The sequence below is a fragment of the Tachysurus fulvidraco genome, chromosome 24 (genome assembly GCF_022655615.1).
Source record: "Tachysurus fulvidraco isolate hzauxx_2018 chromosome 24, HZAU_PFXX_2.0, whole genome shotgun sequence".
Lineage (NCBI taxonomy): Eukaryota > Metazoa > Chordata > Actinopteri > Siluriformes > Bagridae > Tachysurus > Tachysurus fulvidraco.
In genome coordinates, this window is record NC_062541.1 from 8,834,117 (window position 1) to 8,857,023 (window position 22,907).

Consider the following 22,907-nt stretch of genomic DNA (forward strand, 5'->3'; position numbering starts at 1 on the left):
GTGTGGAGTTTGCATGTTCTCCCCGTGCCTCTGGGGTTTCCTCCGGGTACTCCGGTTTCCTCCCCCGGTCCAAAGACATGCATGGTAGGTTGATTGGCATCTCTGGGAAATTGTCCGTAGTGTGTGAGTGTGTAAGTGAATGAGTGTGTGTGTGTGCCCTGTGATGGGTTGGCACTCCGTCCAGGGTGTATCCTGCCTCGATGCCCCATGACGCCTGAGATAGGCACAGGCTCCCCATGACCCGAGAAGTTCGGATAAGCGGTAGAAAATGAATGAATGAATGAATGAATGAATGAATGAATGAATGAAATTTAATGTGCCATGAGATATAATGAGTCTACAACACTGAGGATCTGTACTGTAGAGATCACAGTTCATCCACACCATAACCCCTCAGTTGGTGTTTTGATATTTTTGTCACATGAAATGTTCCTTACTTCATAGTTAATATATTACAAATGTGCCAAATGCGTACTACACCAATTGCTAATTTATATTCTGTGTTATTTTACATCCAATTTTAAATAAACTATTCTGGCTCAAGTAAGACTAAAAACCTTCTCCCAAAACTACTGACTGGACCTTAGTGCCCTTACAGCCAGTTATACAGTAGCCTTGCTAACAAATCAGTTTAAAGACTCCCATTTGTGTTCAGTGTTTGGAATCTGGCATCGTGAAGGTGGTGCATCCTGTCAGTACAATTCCAAAGACTTTGCTTTGCCTCTTCTCTGTGTAATAAATATATTACAGACATTACAGAAAAATTTAACTTGTGAATGTGATACATTTTCATTGCCTCACATGAAAATCATTATTATGCAGTGAACACTGTGATCTGAATTAGCTGCTTGGCAGACAAAGACAAAATGTTCCAAAAGCATGTGGTTCTCAATCATTGTTGAGATAAATTAAATGATCTTTTTCAGCCTACACAGAAACAGATGGTGCAAAAACAATGTGAGGAGTAAACAAAGTGTAGCTGTCCAAAACTCACAGGGCTAAAACATTGTCTGTTTGATCACGAGTGCAAGACTGAGAGAGAGTAAGAGATAAAGCTCTGGCAGTCAATGCCTTTATACTAGTCATAGAAGGAATCAAAACACTGCATAGACACTGCAGCCAGCAGCATGCTTTATCTGTGTACATACGTTCATATACGATGAGGTTATAATCCTCTTCCTCATCATAACTACAACTACAACAATAACAACAGTTAGTAGTAGTAGTATTTGTTATTATTTATATCTTTGAAGTAGCTTTGAAAGCCTCATGTTGGCCGGACACTCAGTCTTGTCTTTAGACACTCTCCTGCAGGACCATTAAAAAGCCATAAAAATGCCTCCTGCTCTGTGACTCATTATCAAATCAATACAACCTCTCCATTTTCCACATAGCACTTCGAACTCACTGCAGGAACTCTATACCAGCTCAACAAGAAAAAGAAAAGCTAATTAACTAAAAGGCATGTAACTTAAGGATTTGGAGACCTCTCTTTTGTCAGCAACACCCAGAAGACGGTTTTGAAACTTCCCCATGGGGATTAATCTAATAGCTGCAAGTCAATACACAGTCATCGAAGATTCAAGTATGAAAGATTTTGTGAACAAAAATGTCTCAGGATGATTTAATTATCTGCTGTTTTGTTGTCTTCTAAGAAAATAACGGTAGTTTGAGAGATTTTTTCTAGTGATAGTCATGAGCAGAGACTTGAGATAGAACTGCTGACCACCGACATCTAAAGCAGTTACATAAGAAAAAAAGGCTGCATAACAAAAACTAAAGCTAACTATTTTTGCAACGAATAACAAACAATATTTTTCATGTTTGCTGTGGCTTTATGGCAGGCATGCTGTAGAACCTTAGAGGTTCATGGCAAATGTCGGATCTCCTTATCTTATCTCTAAGGTGCAGAAATCTTGTGAAGGAAGCTCATTTCTACTCTTGTATCCATTACCTCATTCTTTCGGGTCACTACCCAAAGCTCATGACCAAAGGTGAGGGCAGGGACGTAGATTGATAGCTTCACCGTTAGGCTCAACTCTCTCTTCGCCATGACAGACCACTACAATGTCCACATAGCTGCTCATGCTGTACAGATCCATCTTTCAATCTCTTTCTCTACTTTACCATCACTAGTAAACAAGATCCCAAGATACTTAAACTCTTCTGCTTGAGGCTGTACATCATTCCCAACCTGGAGGGAACAACCACTCTTTTCAAGCTGAGAGCCTTGGCCTAAGATGAGGTGCTGACCCTCATCATCATGTCCAAATTAAATGATTTGCAAGATCGTTGCCTCCTCAGTTGCTTTTATTTAGCCATTTTTTAACACAGTGTATTCTTTAATATGCTAAATGTGCATTAGGTGATCTTGGCAAGAACTGTGGTAGAAAACATAGAAGAGAGGGACAAGTGTGTTGACAAACTAACTTTTTTTTTGTTGGTGTTGACTTAAATCTATTCTTTCTATCTAGCATCTTATCTATTCTGCTATTTTTTAATGTTATTCCAGCTTGAATTTGTTCATCTTTGACTTAGGAACAGTTAATGCATATACATCTCTTGGTAATATAGTAATATTTGCTGCCTTCAAGGCCTGTCTCAAACCATCTGAATAAATGTACCTTCAGGGAGAACTGATAAAAAAAAGGGCTACGAGGACAAGGTTGTTCTAAAGAGAAAAAGGAATCAGGTTGAGGTTTTATCTCTATTATCCCCATCAAATTATTCAGCATTTTTTCCACAAATGTTTCCACATTTTCTCCCTAATTCTGTCACTGTCAATTCCCACAAACCAGCTAGGTTGCCCCTATCACATAGCAATTATCAGCTGGTGACATTGAAACCTAGAACATTCTTCTTTCAAGACATACGAAGCCAGCCATCCGCATCTATCTTAAACTGCTGCTTGTGCTGCACCACAGAACAGCAAAACACTCTGTGAGGAAAATGCTATCTGCCCCATATACATTAGCTCACATCGTACCCATGACTAGCTTCTGTTGCTGTGATTGACGGGAGAGAGAGAATGGACAATTTTGCTGTCTTGCTCTCTTAGCTAAGGATGGCTGTGACATACAAAAGTTTTAAGGCAGATTATTTTGGACTTTTATAAAAATAAACAATTTAACAACTAATTCACACTAGAAAAGAAGTGGGGCTGGGGCTTTTTTTGCTAGCCTAAAGGGTAGATTCATGCAGCCCATCAGTGACCGTCATGGCAGATGAATACAATCTTTGGTGTAATGGATGTGAGTCAGGTGAATATTTTTTTCTACAGAAAGAATAGTGAGAAAACAGATTTTGACAAATTAAGTAAGAATTACACAAAAAGGCAGATGACATAACCTTATGTTATGCTTATAGATTATGCTATAGATTATAGGCTTACAGATTTCTATTTGCCGTGTTTGGGATTCTGAGAACATTAATAACTTGAAACACTTAAAAATATAAATTGAAATTTATCATGACCAGCTGGTGCCTTGTATGCTAATAAATCTGAAAACATTACAAAACTTGAGACAGCTTCAGGAAAGATGCCTTTTCCTTGGACATACTCAATCTGTGCTAAAGACTATACAACACAGTTAAAAAGTGTGAACCTTTCTAATACCTTCTACTGCTAAAATCCTGATGGACTTACTGACACCTATTTGCATGAAACAGAAGAGGATTTTATCTAAATTATGCAAATTACACACAGGTAACATGATCAAGAAGTAAAAGCAGTAAACCTGTACATCACACTTATCTGGAATTGTTTCTACTAAAGCACAAATCTTTTTTTTTTTTATTATTTTTTTACTATGTTAATTATAGGTTGACGTCCACACAGGTTAATGGAGGTTGTTCATTCATCCATTCATTAGGCTTTTGGATAATTGCAAGCTTTGGTTGTGGCCTTTGGTGTCTTAGGTTTACCATGATAAGGGACATTATTTTAGGACTTCAACTAACATTAGTGCAAACTCCTGATGCTTCAGTTTTGTTTTCTCTAGAGACTCAATAATGCTGCTTCTTCCACTTCATTCTGCTCAATGCTCACAGGATTAAATATTTAGATTTATCCAAACCGGAGAAAGTGCTAGAGGCTGACTGCACTACATATACTGGTGTTTAATTATTATTTAAAAAACATTTCATTTAAAAGCCAGTTGACCTGCTCGGCAGATAGAGCTCTTTCAAGTAAAGCTGATGGTCCTGAGGGAGATGTTAGTGCTGCGCTGAGCAGCTAGTAGTGTGTTAGTGGAACTTTATCAGCATGTTAGTAAAGCCTTTGAAGTCCAGCAGGGTTTCCTGACCGGATTTGGTACACAATGACACACAGGCCTAATTGATTACTTCCTATGTCCCCTCTCAGCAACCTCCAAATGTGATTATGTGAAAGATTAGGAAAAATGAGCAAGTTAAAAACAGGTCACTAGACACACCGGTGAAAAGCATTCAGTCACAGGCTCCTCACTAGAGACAAAAAATTTAACATCATTTAACAAAATTACAGACTTGCACAAGCACTCATTCAGAATGTTAGTGTATTTATTTTAGGGCCTTGGATTTCATATTGTTACAGTAACATAATAATGTACATAAAGTAATATTCTGACAACTACACACTAACTCGTTTTAGATTTTACTTTGACGTTGTTTTTATGAACGTTGTAACACCCAGTAGCTGGAATAAATATGATGGTGCTTTGACATTCACATATACAATATAAACTATATGTCACAAATCTTACGCTAAGTCCGTCAACCAAATGATTTTTTTTTTATCTTTTTCCCCAAAATACATATTTAATGAAAAAAATGTCAAAATGTCTAAATGTCAAGCCACCAATCAGCCATGTTCAATTGGTATAAATAATAAAATCAGTACTTTTTAAAATGAACAAGCAAAAAACATACAACTTGGTGTAACAGGATTAAACAGACATGAGTCATGACACCACATGATGAAAACCTCGATTTTGTCCCATTTAGCAGATGAAATGCTTCATTACCTGTTCTAAAATGTCCATGTAGCGTATTGGAAAGAATAGACCAACATCTATAGATGGAGTGTTTCAGTTTTCAGAAATAGTTTTCATAGTAAAGCATATTACTGTTGGACAGTTTGTGAACTGTCTAGGAGATCCCTACACTTCATGTCTCACTCTTTAACACACTCAACAAACAAGTGATGTACAGTGATGTACCGTAACCTTAAAGAACATACACACAGAAATGTACAGAGGCAGCAAACGTATGTCAGAAGTGAATATACTGCACACTCTGTAGTTCTAGCAGATTTCCATTGTGATCATGCTTTCAACCTGGGTGGCCTGCTTTCATTTATCTTTTTGGACGGTCAATGTCATCAATAGCTGCCAGGAGTTTCTGCCTGGCCTTTTTGTTGATGTGGGAGCCGAGGCAGACGTTGACCAGGTTGGCCAGCTGCTTCATGGAGTATTCCTGCTCAAACACAAACACAGCATGAAAGAACAAGTACACTTCACAGTGGTGAATACCTTTACGCACAAGACAGAGAAAACTTTACATAAATTCTGCAATTATATGCTGTTTTTAACTCAAACCCAATCATTTTTAGGTTGTGACGACCACAATCAGTGATTCATCAGCTGGATATAATTACGAATATGATTATGAATGATCATATGTAAATATGAAATTTTTCTGTAGTTTGTGTAAGAGTTTTCTTTCTAATGCTAAGTGCCAACATTTCCAGGCACTACAGTTTGCTATATTGATGTATGAAAAATATCTGCACCCAACCCTGGAATTGACTACACGTTTCCAGTTACAATTTTAGCATTATTTAAAAATATTCACTACACTTTTTCTGTGCATGACATGAAATATATCACATAGAAGAATTAAAGTCTGGTTATTAGGGTGGGATTCGACTGTCAGACCACAAACCAACGATCCTGAATGAATACAGAGAATCCACACTGGCCATTTATACAAACACACATAATATTCCTGCTAATCTAATTATAAAAAAATCTTCAGTCCAAAACATCACACACACAGTCAGATTTTAAAAAAGAAACTGTGCTTACCCTGTGGTTCTTAATAAACTGCTCCATGTCATTCTCAGTCAAGTAATAGGCTTTAATGTAGGTCTCGACAAACTCCTTATCTGGGATAGGTCTGAGGTCGGTGAGCTTCTCCAGCTTCATGAGGAACTGCTGGAAGTCTAGCTGCATCAGTGCTCGGCCCTCGTTACTGCATTTTTTCACATTAGCATAGCTGCCAGATAGCAGATGAGAGAATTGTGAATTTCACACACACACACTGGACAACTCAGTTCATTTATTAACCTGTTAACATTTTCATAGTGATAAGTAATGCATTTTCTCCAAAATCCCCACAGTACATACACACATGAGAGAGAGAGAGAAAATGTTGACAGTAAACTTGACGCTTTAACATTCTCACATCAAAATGTCAATATCTGGAAGAAAAAACCTGTGTGAAAAAAAATATCTAACACTAACAAAATGGGGATTTAATACCAAAATTATTTAGATTACTTTACATATTGACCGGGTGAAAAATATGAATAGTTTTATACTTATATAATTATATATAATTTAACTTACACTTACTTTAATTGGATTAATGTAACAAAGTCCATTTGTTTTCTTTGCTAATTCCAGGTTAGACTATACGAATTTGATTGGCAATATTTACCATTAATAAATATTGCCAAGCAAATTCGTATTTGCTGGACAAGTTCATTTGTTTTCTTTGCTAATTCCAGGTTAGACTAACACTGAGTCCAGCAAATACAAATTTGCTTGGCAATATTTATTAATGGTAAATATTTTATTTTTACAAATTCTGTATTGAATGAGCAGTTTTCAGGCAAGATGGTCTATCTGCTTTAAAAACTAAAAACATTTAAACAGCTTTAGATAAGTAATAAAAGTTACAGCACTTTTTACAGGAAAACACGACAAACAATGTCAATGTTAAAAACATTATAACTAGAAAAGTCCACACAAAAGCTAAAAAATGTTTGATATACTCTTTGTGAACATACTTAGAGCTGCAAAATTTTTGTATTTCTGTAGTCCATATGTTACCAAAAATGTGTAGTGCTTCCTCACAAAGCACGCACACACACACACACACACACACACACACACACACACGCGCGCACACACACACATACGCGCACACACACACATACGCGCACACGCACACACAGACACGCGCGCACGCACACACGCGCGCACACACACGCACAGAGCCTGGCAGGTTAAAACCATCTTATAGCTAGTGTAATTCCCAAGGTGCACTATACCTGCGGACTGTCACAAAATGCTAGAATGAAACATACCAAGTACAAGTTCCTAACTTCTCATATCTCTACATCCTGTCAGTGGGCAGCTGTGCAGATTTTCAGAGAAAGTAAATAAGCATGAGTCCTCTCAGATACAGAAAGACACACAGACTCAGTGGACAGTGAACAGTGGTTAAAGCTGTCAATGGAGCAGAACAGCTGCCTGGGAATTATTGCAGAGATACACACCAAGACAGCAGGTCTGTTGTAGACAGATGGATAAAAACACTCAAAAAACAAAGTACTAAAATAAAATATACGAAGCTATGTGTGTCTCCTGCACTTTCCTCAGTTAACCCCCTCCCTCCCTCCCTCCTAGCCACCCCAAAAATAATACTTGTGCACTTTTTGGAGATGTGTTGTGTACAAAGTGGTGGATAAAACACCATTAATTCAGAACGGGAGCCAATTCAATTATGCTTGGGTGAAGCAAATTTGAGTGCAAGAAGCTTAAAGCAAACTTTGGCCCAAACATTCCAACATAACAGATCACAGGAAGACACACCGAGCTTCCAATTATTCATTTTTATGCTTTTCATTTCCTCAGGAAATTATGCAGTACTTCCCCTCTCCATACTCTCATTGGGCCTTATTCATCAATCTTTGAAATAAGAATAGTGTAAAAGACTCTAAGTCAAACAGAGCTAGAAAAATGTTCTTTACATGCTAATGTTCTTTAACAAAAGCTGATTTTCTTTGGATTTTCTTGTTAATGTTGATAAATGACAATCATCTGTAAAATATTTGGAGCTTAAACAATACAGCTGCTTTAAGACAAAAGTACTTTATTTAGAAATATAATTTAGCAGTGTATCCACTTCTTGAAGCTGCTCTCGATAAGGAAATCTACCAAATGACAAAAATGTAAATGTAAATTCCATCTGAAAATGTGGAGAGAAATTAGGTGAGATGTGCATTTGGTGTAATCCATCCTCTCTACTGGGGAAGACCAAACCGTAAGTAAAGCAAATGGAACCATATAAGATTACTTCCTCGAAATAGTCATACTGGTCTCTAAATATTGGTGCCTAAGGGCATCATGAATGCGTATTACTGCGTGTACTGTATATACATGATATAAACATAAACCTAGTTTTTATCCAGCTTGACATATGAATTCAAAGACCAATAGTCAATACACATCAGTAATGTAGTGGGAAACGATTACTGTGGTAACTGCTTTATTTTGATTCTTAAATCTCCCTAACCTACAATTTTAAGCAATTTAGATATTTTATGGAAACTTTCTGACATCAAATACTGCCACCGTCAGAGCATGACTTTATTATCGTTCAAACTACGGCATGAAAGTTAAGTACATGAAAAAGCCTGTTCTTTACTGAACACTCTAATGCTCTGAAGCCTGGCTGTGGACATATGGAGCATACGAGTAAAGGAAGTAAAAAATTAATCTGTAGAAGTGTAAAGTGTTGTGTGTGTAGCTTGTTGTTGCTCCAGTTGCTGAACCACTCCTTGCGCATAGAAACGGGGCGTGTTAAATTTGACAAGCAGATGCTTAAACTGTATAAAAAATATATATATGGATATATATATATTAAGAAATAGCAATTAAAAAAGAAGCTGTCTGAGAGATAGGAGAAGGGAAATATAGTGGATGTTTTACATTCATCACTGCTCCAGAGGCAGGCAAAGTCTGAAATAGCATTTACAAAAAAACACCCAAAGGGTAAGCGCCTCATACCTTCTCCAAAAACACAAACATCACGTGAAAAGAAAAAACAATCAAAATCTAGATGGATGCAGCAGCTCAAACCTCTCCACCACTTAAAGACAGTGTAAATAAAATATTCCACAGGTGAAACGGTGCACGCTTTACTTTACAAACAAGAGATAATTAAATTCAGCAACAGACCTTTTTCCCTCTCAGTATTTTCTAGTATATAGATGGTACAACAAAGACAGCAATCATTCTCTCACTGGCCTTTCTTTCTCTTTTGTAAGGAAGATAAGACTAAAAATATTGCATAAAAACCTTCCTGGAAAGTCGGGTGTTGAAGGGATAGCATGCCCTCTTTGCCTTGTCAATAACAGAAACAATAGTCAATAATGGGTGTTTGTGAGCTCATGTATTCAGAAGAGGTACAAAACAATTTCTGAAACAAATACTTTTAGAGAGTTACATTACATGTGAGCATCCACCATATGTACTAGTGAATCTCCAATATATCTCTAGTATAGTCTTATAGAAACATATTAGAATCAGACCAATTATATAAACCTTTGACTGACTGCATTCAGCACTATTGACTTTGTAGTCAAACTGATTTGACCAAAAAAAAAATAAAATAAAATTACGGTGATAAAACAGCTCAGTAGATGCCTCCATATTCCTGTTGTCAAGGTAGATGTGACTACTCACCCCTCCACTAGTGTTCGGTTAGCCAGACGGATGCAGTGCTCCCAGAGGACATTTGAAACAGGGAGGGGGATCTGCACTTGTTTGGAAACATCACCAAGCCTTTTATTGAACTCCTCAAATTCCTATAACACAGAAACAGAGTGCTCAGACAAATTTCCATCACTGCAATATTTATCTGCTGTTTAACAACTTCCATCTGTCCTGTGGATTCAAACTTGATTCATTTCTGGATTTCAATGATATGCACTGTTATACTGAATCAGCAGAAGAAATCAATGACTTTGCTATTCTGCCCACAATATTAAATCTTTTTTCTAGCATGAGAGATCATGTCCTCTTTATTTCTATTGTAAGGTACAGTCAGGTTCTGTCATATAAGTCATGCTGCTTCCTCTGTAATGCAGTAAAGCTTTAAAGAGCTATTGTTTTTTCAGCTTCAGTTCTCTCTCTGTCCTGGCATTTGAAGTGACAACCTGTTTCTTTCTTTCTGTGTGACATTCTGTATATCTTAAAAAGTTGTGGTGTAAAAACATCACACTATTATCATATTTATCACATTACAGTAAATATATTGAACATTATACAATATATTGAACATTATACAAATATATTGAACATTATACAATATTGATTTAGGATTAATCATTATTAGCCATTAAATAAATCTGAGAGGTTTATTAGAAGCAGGATTATGGAACACAGAATATAATCTAATACTTGCTGATATTAGATTTGTAAACTCATGCACATGTCACCTGAACACAAGTGGTCCCTAAACTAAAGATACTTCTAGATAACTAGAGAAGTTATCATTTTTAATATCGAGTTCATACAGCCATTATTCTATTGTATTGATCACTAAGTTAAATGAAAATAAGTAGTGATTATTAAATAGGTGTATAAATAATATATATAAAACTAATTCAGTCAGAAGTTTTGGGAATAAATTGTTTTAGTTTTCCAAAAATATAACCAAAATATTATTGTATTTACACAATGTTTTATACTGTGTGTAAGCTGAGATGCTTTTCTGCTCAACACGGCTGGTATGAGTGCTTTTATGAGTTATGAGTTACTACAGTATACCCTTCCTGGCAGCTCAAACCAATCTGGCTGTTTTCCTCTGTCCTCTCATATTAACAAGGCTGGAACCATCTGGCACCAGTAACCATGCCAAGGTTAAAGTCAAAGATCAAATTTTTTTTTCAGGTTTGATCATTAACTGAAGCTCTTGATCTGTATCTCTATTTTATGCATCGTGCTGCTGCTGCTACAATTGGCTAAGTAGACAACTGGCACGAATGTGTAAGTGTACAGATTTTCCTATTAAAGTGGACAGTGACTGAATTTCTGCACTATGGGTGTAAATGGAATTAATTTAAAAGTTAAAGGAATTTGCAGCAGAACCTCTGGTGTATGTTTGAGGACATATGCAAATTTACCAAAGGGCACATGATTATAAATATTTGCAAATAAGCTTTGTTTATAATTTCAGTTGTCAAACTCCATCTGTTGTATGTAGATACCCATCCTGATATATGCTACAGCCATGCAAATGACCTCCTACCTGCTGATCCAAAAGTCCATCCAGGTTAATGAATTAAATAAATATTACATGCTTTTACAGATTTACCTTTCTGAAACTCTGAAAGTTCTGATCTGTCAAATAATTGATCTCTGTGACCTTTAAATCTAGATCCATTTCAAAGGCACTGAAATCATGGCTGGAAAAAAAACAGTAAAAACTAAAGACAGAAACTTCATCTAAATTACAATTTAAATTTCAGTTTTTTAAACATTTTAATTTAACTAATATTAATGTCTAAAAAGAGTAACAAGTAAGTGTGCCATTTTAAAATAGCAAGTATCGAACGGTAAAGAAGGACAATCACCAGGATTCTCCAGATGCTGCATTTTAAGAGTATTTTAATCATGGAAAATGTACTTATGTGTAAAATGCTCCAATTTTAACATATCTTGAAATAGAATAATAATGTGGTAGAGTAAGCAAGAAAAAAAAACTGAATTAACTGAAGTACAAAAAAAAGGCTGTAGAATAGCTGACAGGTTCTTCCAGGTCGATTCTATCCATGATAAAATGTAATTTGGATTCATGAATATTTGACCTTTACCTTTGTCAGTGGTCCAGTATCTTATATTTTAGCATGGCAACAAAACAAGGGGAAAAAATAATATAATACTGAACGCACATACATTGACCAGATCCCCAGTTTCTATCTCTGTGTGAATAACACACAACACAAACATTTTCTACTCCTGATGGTTCTGAAGATTTACTTCCTGATCCAAAATATTTCCCTTTTCTTCCTGTGGTAAAGGTCATTCATGACATTTGACAAACTGTAGTCTCTTTGTTGTCTTTGTATTCCACTGATCTCCGTTTATCTCAACACTACTGGGCATATAATCTTGATTAATTCAATCAGTTCTGTTTTGACTATATTTCTTCTTGGTATTGTATCTTATTAGCTCAAAAACATTTAAAATCTCTGTCAGCTATACAGCATGTGTAAGGGCTATACAGCATGTGTAAGGTGTAAGTGTTTTGATGACATGTCCGAACACGATCATCACAGACGTTTACACAGCAGGTATTATATTATGAGCTGAAATGATTTCCAAAAGTGATCACTGTAGGACGAAAGCCATGGAAAGGTTAAGACCTAGCCTAAATAAAAACATTTCTGTATGTTTTCTTAAAGCAGAGACTTCAACGTACATTGTTTACAGTGCAACTCGATTATGTTTGCCAGAATTCAGCCAAAACGACATCCAATGGGTTTTTCAGACAAAACAAAAACAAAGAGAAAAAAAACAACAAAAGAATTGACATCTTGTGTATAAGCACCAGTAAATCTAAACATGCTTCTATTGAAGTCAGCTGCTCTATAAGTGATGACATTTGGTTTTGTGGTTTATTAAAAACAAACCAATTAGTTTATGCAAATCCTTCTCATACCTTTCTGCTTTCAATCACGACACAATTGTGATGATTCACAGTAAGCTACCGTGTGAATTAATCTTGTCATGAATAATTACAGGAAACAGACACAACTCTGTTTCATTTTTACTTGGTTACACCTAACCTTTAACAAAGCAGTTTTAACCTGTCCATGACCCTTGTGATTATGTCTGAAAATGAAGACATGGGTTCTGGCTGTGAGAAAGTAAGACAATGTACTCATCAAGTCACATAAAACCCATTCAGCACCACACAACACATTACCTTTAAAAGCACATCCACATAGACGTTGTGCTGTGACATTATCTCTTTAATGTCCCATTTCACTCCTGCCATCAGCAGCAGCATCTGCTCATAATCAATGGCTTTAGCTGCCACTATCCAGTAAGTGGGCTTGCGAAGCTCACTGGCTGTGGACACCGTCTGCAGGAGAGCACAGTATTCAATACAACCAGACATACACACCAGTGATATAAATGACTTTCCACAGAAAAATCACCAGTGACTGTGAAATTAGACATGTGCTAAGGAGACAGTTACATAAAGTGCAAACTGAATTGTTCATTTCATAGGTGAGAGCATGATGTAATTATGAAATAGCTGGCGATCAATCAGGTTCTGAAACAATCTTGGACACTTTATGTTTGCTTACAGATTCCCTACATCTGGATAACAGAGAGCCGAGGTTAATGATTTTCACATGAGGTAAATAACACGAAAGCATGGATGCTAATATCTGGTGTGAGCAGCACTAAATAGTAAGCAGCTTATACAAATTATGAATAAATTAAACAGCCCACTAATACTATTTATAGGCTCACTTTGCAGGTCAAAGTTTACTGCAATAAAACCAGTGGTAAGTGAAAGTAACTGAAAAGGCATCTTCTACATCACACATCCTTTTCTTTTCAGAGAACTGGCTCTCCTGATGGGTGAATTTTATTTGTATTTATTCTGAGCACTATTTTAGCTGAAAAAGCACAAAAACATGCCTTCCTTATCTTCATAGCAAAAAGTCAAAGACAGTAAATACTTTGGCTAAACCATAGTGTGTCAACTCTGTTACTAATCTACAATATTTATTCACATTTGTTCTTATTTAAATATATTTTTAAAGTTATTGTTTATAAATAAAACTGTAATATGCAGTCTTTTGTACTATATGTGAAGACATTGGAATACAAAGCGCAGAAGCACATATCGTGAATTTCAGCAATAGGTTGGTGAACCGATGCTACACAGTGAGGTTATGAAGATCTTTTTTTTTTTAAGGGCTAAACTAAAACTGCTTCCAGAAAAATCATTGCTATATTTATCAGCAAAGTGTAAAGGAAGAATAAGAGCAAGACTTAGTGGTAACAAATCAAAGCCCTGATAACACGCCTCGTCACCATGCACTGAGGCACCACCACTGGCCCCACATCACCCAGCCAGGTACACCTTCGAAAGGTTGAAAGGCAACCTTGAGACAATTGAAAGGTTTTTGATGAGGGGGACAGAAAAGGGCAAGCCCATAAATAGAGCTGAGGGTGTCTGACCTGGGAGTAGAACTGCTGCAGGAAAGGTTTCTTGGCTGGAGGCATCATGGTGTCAAGATGAGGCTGGAGGAGCTCAAACTGCTCTGCCAGGAACACACTGCAGGGGGACAGAGGGTCATATCACTGGATTTTCTTATGTGTCATTCAGAGGCTGCACACAGGGCTTACAGCTGGGTTCAGCTATGGTCAGGTCTAATTCACCAGCTGAAGTATGATTTTTACTAGATATGTAATTTTTTTTCTGTGACTCATTTTCAGGCTCATACTAAGGTGAAGAATAGAAGAATTTGAAATTGTGTAGTAATATGCCTGCAAGTGTATGTCTACAGAAAATACATATCTTACACTAGGTCAGTAATATCAGCAAATGAAACATGGAGAAGCATCATGGTCCTTTCAGTGATGCTTTATGAATAAAACAAATGAATACATCAGGGAAATAAATAAATTAATGCAGGAATGAAAACGATTACGGAATGAAGAAATAAATGATACTATGGATTAAAATCTTTATTTTACAAGTGTTTGAATTATAAAAGAAAAAAATGTGCATTTACTGGAACATTTCAAGCGTTTCTAATGTATTCCTTATAAGCTATAATAGTATTCCAAGAAAAATTCTGCTTGGCTTTGGAGACTCATTTGTTTGTTGTTTTGTAGTTCATTTGTTTATATTTGTTAATTGTGTTTCCTTAATCAAAATGAATTATGCAATTTAGGAGATACTTTGAACAAACAGACAAGTCATTAGACTAAATAATGAACTTATCATTAATTCACTGATTTCTGTCTTGGCATGGCTGGAAACTACACAAACAATTATAGATGCTGAAAGAAACACTACTTTTATAATTCATATATGGTTGATATATATGGTTAATATATTTGTATATAAAATAAGTGTCCACTTACAGTCCTATTTAACCTCACATTCAGCTCAGCAAACATTTCATATTGTTAGTCAAGGGAAAAGTTAACAGTTTAAAAGCAGCATGGTTGTAATACAAGGTCAAGTGCAAAGGCATGCAATGCTTAAAATAACACTAGAAGAAATTGAATTCTTACACTTCAAAGAGCCTTTGGTACAGCAACTTGCTGTGAAGATTACAGTGATTTGCATACAGTGATTTGCATACAGCTGCATCTCTACCAGTCACTTGCCCTTAAAAATGAATTAAAATGACTAAAAAAGACTGGCATAAGGTCACTTTGCTTCTCCATTTTCAGAGCTTGAAGTGCATTCCCTGCAGCCTGGTATAAGGTCGGTAAATGCTGATGTGTTTGGCTCAGAGTCAGCAACAATACAGAGCATATCCTGAACTTTTCAACGGGAATGCATATAAATAAACTGCTGTCAAGCTAAAAGGATATACACAAAGACAAAGAAAAGGACACACACACATGCAAAAACCCACACATTAAAACAATCATCACCCTGTTAATCTATCACAAAGTAATCTAAAAAAAGTCATCGTCATCAGAATCAGCCACTCTAATACAGTCATTATATTATACAGACAATCAAAAGAGTCAAATTTCTATTAAAGACATTTTCGACAGCTGCTATAAAGATGACACCTCAGGAGTCCACCAGTGTAACATGCTGTGCCTGGAACTGTCTACACTAGTCTGCAAATGAGCCTTTCCTTTGCTCACACATGCACTGTGCATGACCATGTCCCTGTCGAGTGCAAACAAGTTTCCAGAGAAACAGAGCTGCATGAAACAACATGATGTAGGCAGTTATCTTTGTGTCTGTCTTGGAAAACCTGTCAGATGCCATTCTGTCTGAATACAGGCAAAAGAGATTGTGAGGGGGAAAGGGTTATGACCTGAATTAGCTTTTTCTGCCAATAACATACTTTGATGACACAGATATATTTAATGGTTTCTGCCTGCAAGTAAGGAAGAAACAGCTATAAAAACAGTCAGCCTGCATGAAGATATCGGAAATCATGCTTTGAACAAAATTTGTATGACGAAGTGAAAATAAAGCTAATAGATTTAATATGACTCTGACTCTATTGGTCTAAATAACAGCCGTTAAATTATCTACCCTGAATAGATATCAACAAATTTACCTTTTTTAAAATGATCTTTAAAGAAAAAAAGAAGAGGAATTTAACCCACAGGACAAAATTCGCTGAATTAATCTTCGATCAGATTTTTTTAGTACAAAACTATTCAAGTACATAACTATTCAAGTCAAGAGTTATTATTGTTATTGTTATTATTATTTATTATTAATATGTTATTATTGTTATTACTGTTTAACTGTTAATTAAATAATTTCCCTTTTTGCACAAAGAAAAAAAAATCAGAGGAATTAGAATACAATCTTCAAAAGCAATGATTTACTTTTGCTTGAATTTAATACTTCCTTGTATTTAAGATATTGTATCTGAAAAAACAGAGACTTGGTTCAGTTCAGAAAATCCTTTTATACTTTTCATTACCTTAATAGCTTTTCCATGAACATCTCATGAAGCATTTTCAACAAGTGACCACACAAACAAACAAAACAAAAAAACTGATTCTAGAATTTTCTTAAGCTTAATCGCTTAAAATGAGTCAAAATCAGAGTCTTATGAAATGGCATGAAAACCTTAAACACGCGTAACTCAAAGTATTTTTTTGTGAGCCGTGCTCTTTTGAAAAATCTATTGTATTCTGGAAAGCAGTAAACACAAGAAAATATTGATGTTTCACAAAGACTGTGCTAAGGGCATCATTACCTAAAAACGTCACTGAAGAATTGAAGAAAATCAGACTAAAGTGCAGAAGAAATCTACTGTATCTTAAAAGTGGCAGAAAAATGTACAAATTTCACATTATGAGATTGATGTTAGTAACTTACTTTAAATTTGTTGCTGGCTATAAATATTATGAACTAATTTTATTTGTTATATTAATTTGTTATAAAAATGTTGCCTGTAAGAAATCATTTATTTATATTTCATAAATATAAAAATGCATTACAAGCTACAGTAAACACAGAGAATAATTTCAGATACAAACAGGGAATGTAAACACATTCTCACATGGATGTTAAAAGAAACGTGCATTAGTGGAGCATTTTATCCAAAAATATTGGTTTATCCAAAAACAGAATTAATCTGAATTAAGCTGAAATCAATTAAGCTGATATGAGGTGGAGTTGGAAACTGTAATTTTAAGTTATTTAGGGCATCCTGGTATAAATATAGTGTTTAGACATTAATGACTAGCCCATTTCCTGCCCTCATCTTTGTCACCTCTTATCTTGATCCCTGCACAGCCTTTCTGGCCTTCATTGATTATTCCATTAAGCATGAGAGAGTGTAGTACTGGAGTTCACCTCTTCTGAAATGGGCCCTGTGGTAATGGAACTATTAAACGCTGCACATTCTGTGCATGTGCATGCTATGAGGAATATCAACTACCACCTCTGTTGTTTGCCACTACCAAGCAAATGGGAACAGGGATGCGACCATTGTAAGGAAAGCCACAAAGAAGTTCCTTCACAGCTTTCCCATAAACTGCTGGATGTCAGATTGCAAGCTTTAAGCCTGGCATGTACTGAACGCCATCTGGCACCCTAGATGTCCAGATCTCTGAGCTCTGGATTAAGGCATGCAGCTCCAGCAGCTCTTCAGTTACGCAGCTCCAGGAATTTTTTTTGAGTGTATGTATGACAGAGGAAGAGGGGGGAAGAGACAGTAAGACAAAGATAAGGGATGAGAAAAGAAAAATGCAGAAAGAAAAAAACTGCAGCTGAAAGTCGGGTAAGGGATTTCAAAGTAAACGGTGATTTAACAGTTCAGAAGTCATCCAGAGGTTGGTCCTCATTTAGATTAATGGAGATGCAGACACCAGAATACAAAACATTGGACCACTTAATGGATAAAACTGAGAAAGAAGAAAAAACACCATACTTAACAATTTGGTGAGTAATCTGGGATTTCACTCAAGGAATATATGACTACAGTATGAGTTACCTACATGAGGGGGAGGTTTGTCTCAGAGGACTTGCCCCAATTCCTTTCTGTAACCACTAGAAGAAAAATGTCAGATCTGACTGGCTCTGTGAAGAACATTTCATTCATATAGAACTTACTTGTCTAAAAATCTTTAATGCTCATTAAGCTCTTTTTAAACCTCCTGCTGCATTCAGGAGGATGTTAGAACAAACAAACTATTTCTAAATACATCATCTGATGTTTGCACAACTCCCCAACAAACAGAGAATTAAGATCTGATTAGTGTATACATTTTGACTTTAAAGAGTGTATATTTATGTGCTTATGTGGTGTCATTCATCGTGCATTAACACTTGATGAATAGAAACATATCTTGAAAAAAAAAGAATGAAAGATTTTATAGCATTTTCGCAAGCTGGATTAAATGAAGTTTAAACATTGTTCCAAAGACAATAAAAGAGCTATTGTAGTCATTTTTGGAGTACTATAAGAAATGAAAATCTTATCTTCTACTCTGTGTTAGCTTTTAGTTCAGGATTTAGGATCAGGAAGGGTTTAGACAAGGACTCTCGAATTACATTTTTTTTTTTGTTCTATGGAAAACATAATACTCAGAAATCGAACTATGGAAAATCTAAAGCTGGAGTGTGTAAAAAAAGTCAGTGAAAGGTGGAGATGGAAGTTTCATGGTTTGGGGATGACAATTTTTTAAAATATATATTTTATAGGCAAGTGTGTTTGTAACTTGTCAGGACTCAGATATGGTAAATCAGGAGATTAACTAACGGATATTAAAAAATTAAATCACTTTTTTAAAGATGTGCGTTGGTCCTGAATAACAACAGGAGGTGCTTACTATAAGGAAAAGGGGCTAGCTACAAAAAAGGTACAAAATACAAACAGCCTGAACCTTTCAAAAAACACAGGCACTCTGTGAATAGAAGATATTTCATCCAATGTAAAGCAGAAAGTAGCATGCAAATCATGAGCATTTGATTTTTATCCTACAGCATGTGATAAAAGCACTGACAGATATAAACATGACTGCTGTTCATGTTTTATGCTCCACATAATATATATGTGAGCAAAACATTTTCTGTAATAAAATCATAAATCCTCACACCAACAATTCAGGAGTCCAGGGACATCACTGCTCCAATTACAATTATAACATTTGAGAGAATTTTATTTTTTACACACCACTGTAAGCATTCAGTCGAAAGAACTTAAACCGTAATTACTGATTACTGGTGCTAATCAAATAGGCTTATTGTTTATTTATTTGAATTAATATATAGAATCTACAGCCTCTGACTACATGTTTTCCCTCCATCTGTCACTCAACAAGAAAAGTGCAGACACCCCTTGACTACATGACAGGTGAGAGGAGGAGGAAAGTCTTTCACAAAATCACTGCTGCAGCTGAGTACATTTCAAAATGGCTATGAATGAAGAGTAAAATATTCTTTTCAGTAGCATATTTCCTACTATAATGAACACAATTCATGGTCTGATTAGTCAGCCTGCTCTGGCCAAGGCCACAAATATAGAGACCACAGGAAACATCACCGAGGTGTGTAAGAACATCACAACATGTTTTCACATGTTTTTTTCAAAGTAAATGGAAGCAAATCAGTTTAGCTTTGCACATCAGTTTAGCATCAGGTTAATGCGCCTTGAAACCTGATGAAAACAAACAAGGAAACAAAAATGACCAAAAAAAAAAAAAAATAATAAAAAAGTCAAAATCTAAGATTTTTGAGATTGAAATCAAGTGTTTATTACTTTTATTGACGTGTGAATGTTGAATTGCTTGGATTTAAAAACTAGGTTATCGTAGAGACAGACGTGTGATTATTTTTGGAACCTTATATCTCTTTTATAATCAAGTAAAAAATAATAGCATAGAAAATTTCAAAATAAAAGGAAACTATACCCCTTGTCTAGAAGGTAAATGTTTGGATAAATATAATGTAAAACAAGAGATGTTCTTACAGTGACTCTGTGGCGACTACACGCTCCGCCAGTCCATACAGCGTGCTACTGGCCGTCAGAACCACCAGCTGGCTCAGGTGAGGGCTCGGCACCTTCTCCTTTCGGTCCTCAGAGGATCCATGGGTGGCTGCGTTCTCTCCTCCTGCCTCCTACACACACACACACAAATCATGCTTTCCTCACAGCTAAATTTTCTGTCAAAACTAAATAAAAATTTAAGTAGAAAATCAACAGAAGCAAAATACATAAATACATAAAAACAGAAACTTCACAGCAAAACATCACAGCACATCATCTCTTAAAATTTTCTTGGAGCTAACAAAAAAGTTCTGTGCCAAAAATGAATTTAATACACTGTCAGGCTGCAACGACGTAAGCTACACTTAACCACGTCATTACAGCCATGTGCAAAACTAGAAGTAAATTGAACATGATTGAACATAATTCCCAGGATTATCGCTACTACTGGGCTTAAATCCAAATCACACATTAAAACACATTACCGAAGGAAAATAGATAGCTTATTTAAATCAGCGCGTTTTTCTCGCTGATCTAAACGGCAGTGGAAATGGACTAAAGTCTGCTGACATTATGGAGCACTGCATTTACGTCACAACATTTAATGACATAATTTAAAAGCCGTAAATTAGAACTTGCTTTTCCTCCTTCCCTCCCGTGGAAAGCTGCAAAATTACAAAAAGCTTCAGAAGTATGTTCACGCAGTAGGAACCTGCACTGATGACTCAGATAGTGCTCAGTACATGAACATACAAGGGCTCAAGGGCAACTTGATGCATTAATTTATAATTACTCATTAATGCAAATGATCTGGAAACTTTATTTCACTTTTCTGAGGGTGATGAAGAATTACACAAAGGTGCCAATACTGCTAAGAGGAAAATTCTAGTAGGGAGATAATAAACATTATTTTACCACAAAAACCCTCTATGATAACAGTAAAAATGTGGCCAGAGTTCCCAGCCCTCCCACATCGTTTTGCCAAACTGAGATGCACAAACTAAAGACCTTCCAGATAAAGCAGGACTGAAGGGAAAATAACTGCTATCTGAAACATGGGTGTTCTTTCATAACCCTTATCCTTTTCCCTTAAGTTATCTGGCTTTGCTGCCATGTGAATTCATGTTTGGTCTGATTTCTAAAAACCACCAGAAAAGCATAGTTTTCATGTAGTGAGATACTTTTCTACTCACCATTGTAAAAAGGTTGTAAAAAGTTGCTATTTTATACGTTATACAAGTTATATCCATCCTGTCATCTTGCACATGTATGGTCATTCTCTTTTGACCTCGCCCATTAACAAGTGGTTTTCATTTGCAGAAGCGCTGCTCACTAGATGTTTTTTGCACCACTCTGTGTAAATTCTAGATGCTGCAGTCTCTGAAATATGCAAAACAGCCTGCCTGTAGACCGTCCTGTAGACCCAGAAAGATATTGTTCACTACTGCCAGAAGAATTCTTCAGGACGCAAAGAAAATCTTTCGAGAGAAGTCGTGCTGGTGTGGTTTCAAGGAGCACAATAAGGAGGTACTTGAATACAAATGACCTGCATGGTCGAGATGCCAGGAGAAAGCCATTACTGCGCCCATGCCATAAAAAGGCCCGCCTTGAGGACACCAGACAGCACCTAGACAAGACTCTAAGCTTCTGGAACAGTGTCATTTGAACTTTATAGTCACAACCATAAACTCTATGTTTGGAGATGAGACAACAAGGCCTATGGTGAAAAGTACACCTTCCCCACTGTAAAGCATGGGGGTGGATCTCTTATGTTTTGGGGCTGTGTGAGCTCCAGTGGCACAGAGAAGCTGGAAAAAATTGATGGCAAGATGAATTCAGAATGTTAATAAAAAATACTGGCAGAACATTTGCATTCTACAGCACGAAAGCTGCACATGGGATGCTGACACATGACAATAATTCAAAGCACAAGGCAAGGTTGACCCTCCAATGGCTACAGCAGAAAAAGGTGAAGGTTCTGAACCAGCCATCACAGTCTTCTGACCTCAATATCATTGAGCCACTTTGGAGAGATCTCAAACGTGTATATTGTACAAGACATCCAAAAAAACAGTCTTGGCATTTGGCCAAGAAGAATAAGCAGCTATACCACCTGAGAGAATTAAGGACCTCATGCACAATTATTACAAAAGTCTGCCTGCCATCATTGATGCTAAAGGGGGAATACACGATATTAAGAACTAAAAAGGTATGCAAACTTTTGAACAGAGATTATTTCATTTTCTTTTTTGGTATTTTTTTTAATTATTATTCTATTCTGTTATTCCTTACATATTAACTTGAGTCCTATAAGAAATAAAAAAAAAAATTGTTTTACCTTCTCACTCATGTTTTGCTTAAAAAATGGTAGACATCTTGCAAAATCTCCCAAGGTATTCAAACTTTTAAGAATTTATGTTACATACAGATGCATGACCAATTGAAGTAAAAATGGAAGTACATAATTGCAGGTTATTTCATGCAGGTGCACCGTGCAGCCTAGAGAAAATGGTGAAGGAGCTCAACTAAACTCAATTTTGGATCAAAGTGACAAGAGGAAAAGAACTACGTGATTATGAAAGACAGATCATTATTGGGGTAGCGGCATCAGTCACAAAGAACATAAGGGAAGGACATCGGCAAACAGGGCTGGAAGTTACAGACAAAAGCACATTTTCAA

At 36.2% G+C, this 22,907-nt stretch overlaps 1 protein-coding gene across 2 annotated transcripts in view; it reads right to left on the reverse strand.

Moving 5' to 3' along the window:
- Window positions 1-4,521: 4,521 nt before the first annotated feature.
- Window positions 4,522-22,907, reverse strand: part of vps50 (VPS50 EARP/GARPII complex subunit) — a 121,300-nt gene continuing 102,914 nt past the window's right edge. For both annotated transcript variants that reach the window (XM_027175608.2, XM_047807959.1), the window contains 6 exons: window positions 20,210-20,358; window positions 14,256-14,352; window positions 12,982-13,140; window positions 9,735-9,856; window positions 6,066-6,255; window positions 4,522-5,454 (listed from right to left, as the gene is read on the reverse strand). In XM_027175608.2, the coding sequence (XP_027031409.1) occupies window positions 5,335-5,454; window positions 6,066-6,255; window positions 9,735-9,856; window positions 12,982-13,140; window positions 14,256-14,352; window positions 20,210-20,358 (837 nt within the window). In that variant the 3' untranslated portion in view covers window positions 4,522-5,334. The remainder of the gene's footprint in view (window positions 5,455-6,065; window positions 6,256-9,734; window positions 9,857-12,981; window positions 13,141-14,255; window positions 14,353-20,209; window positions 20,359-22,907) is intronic.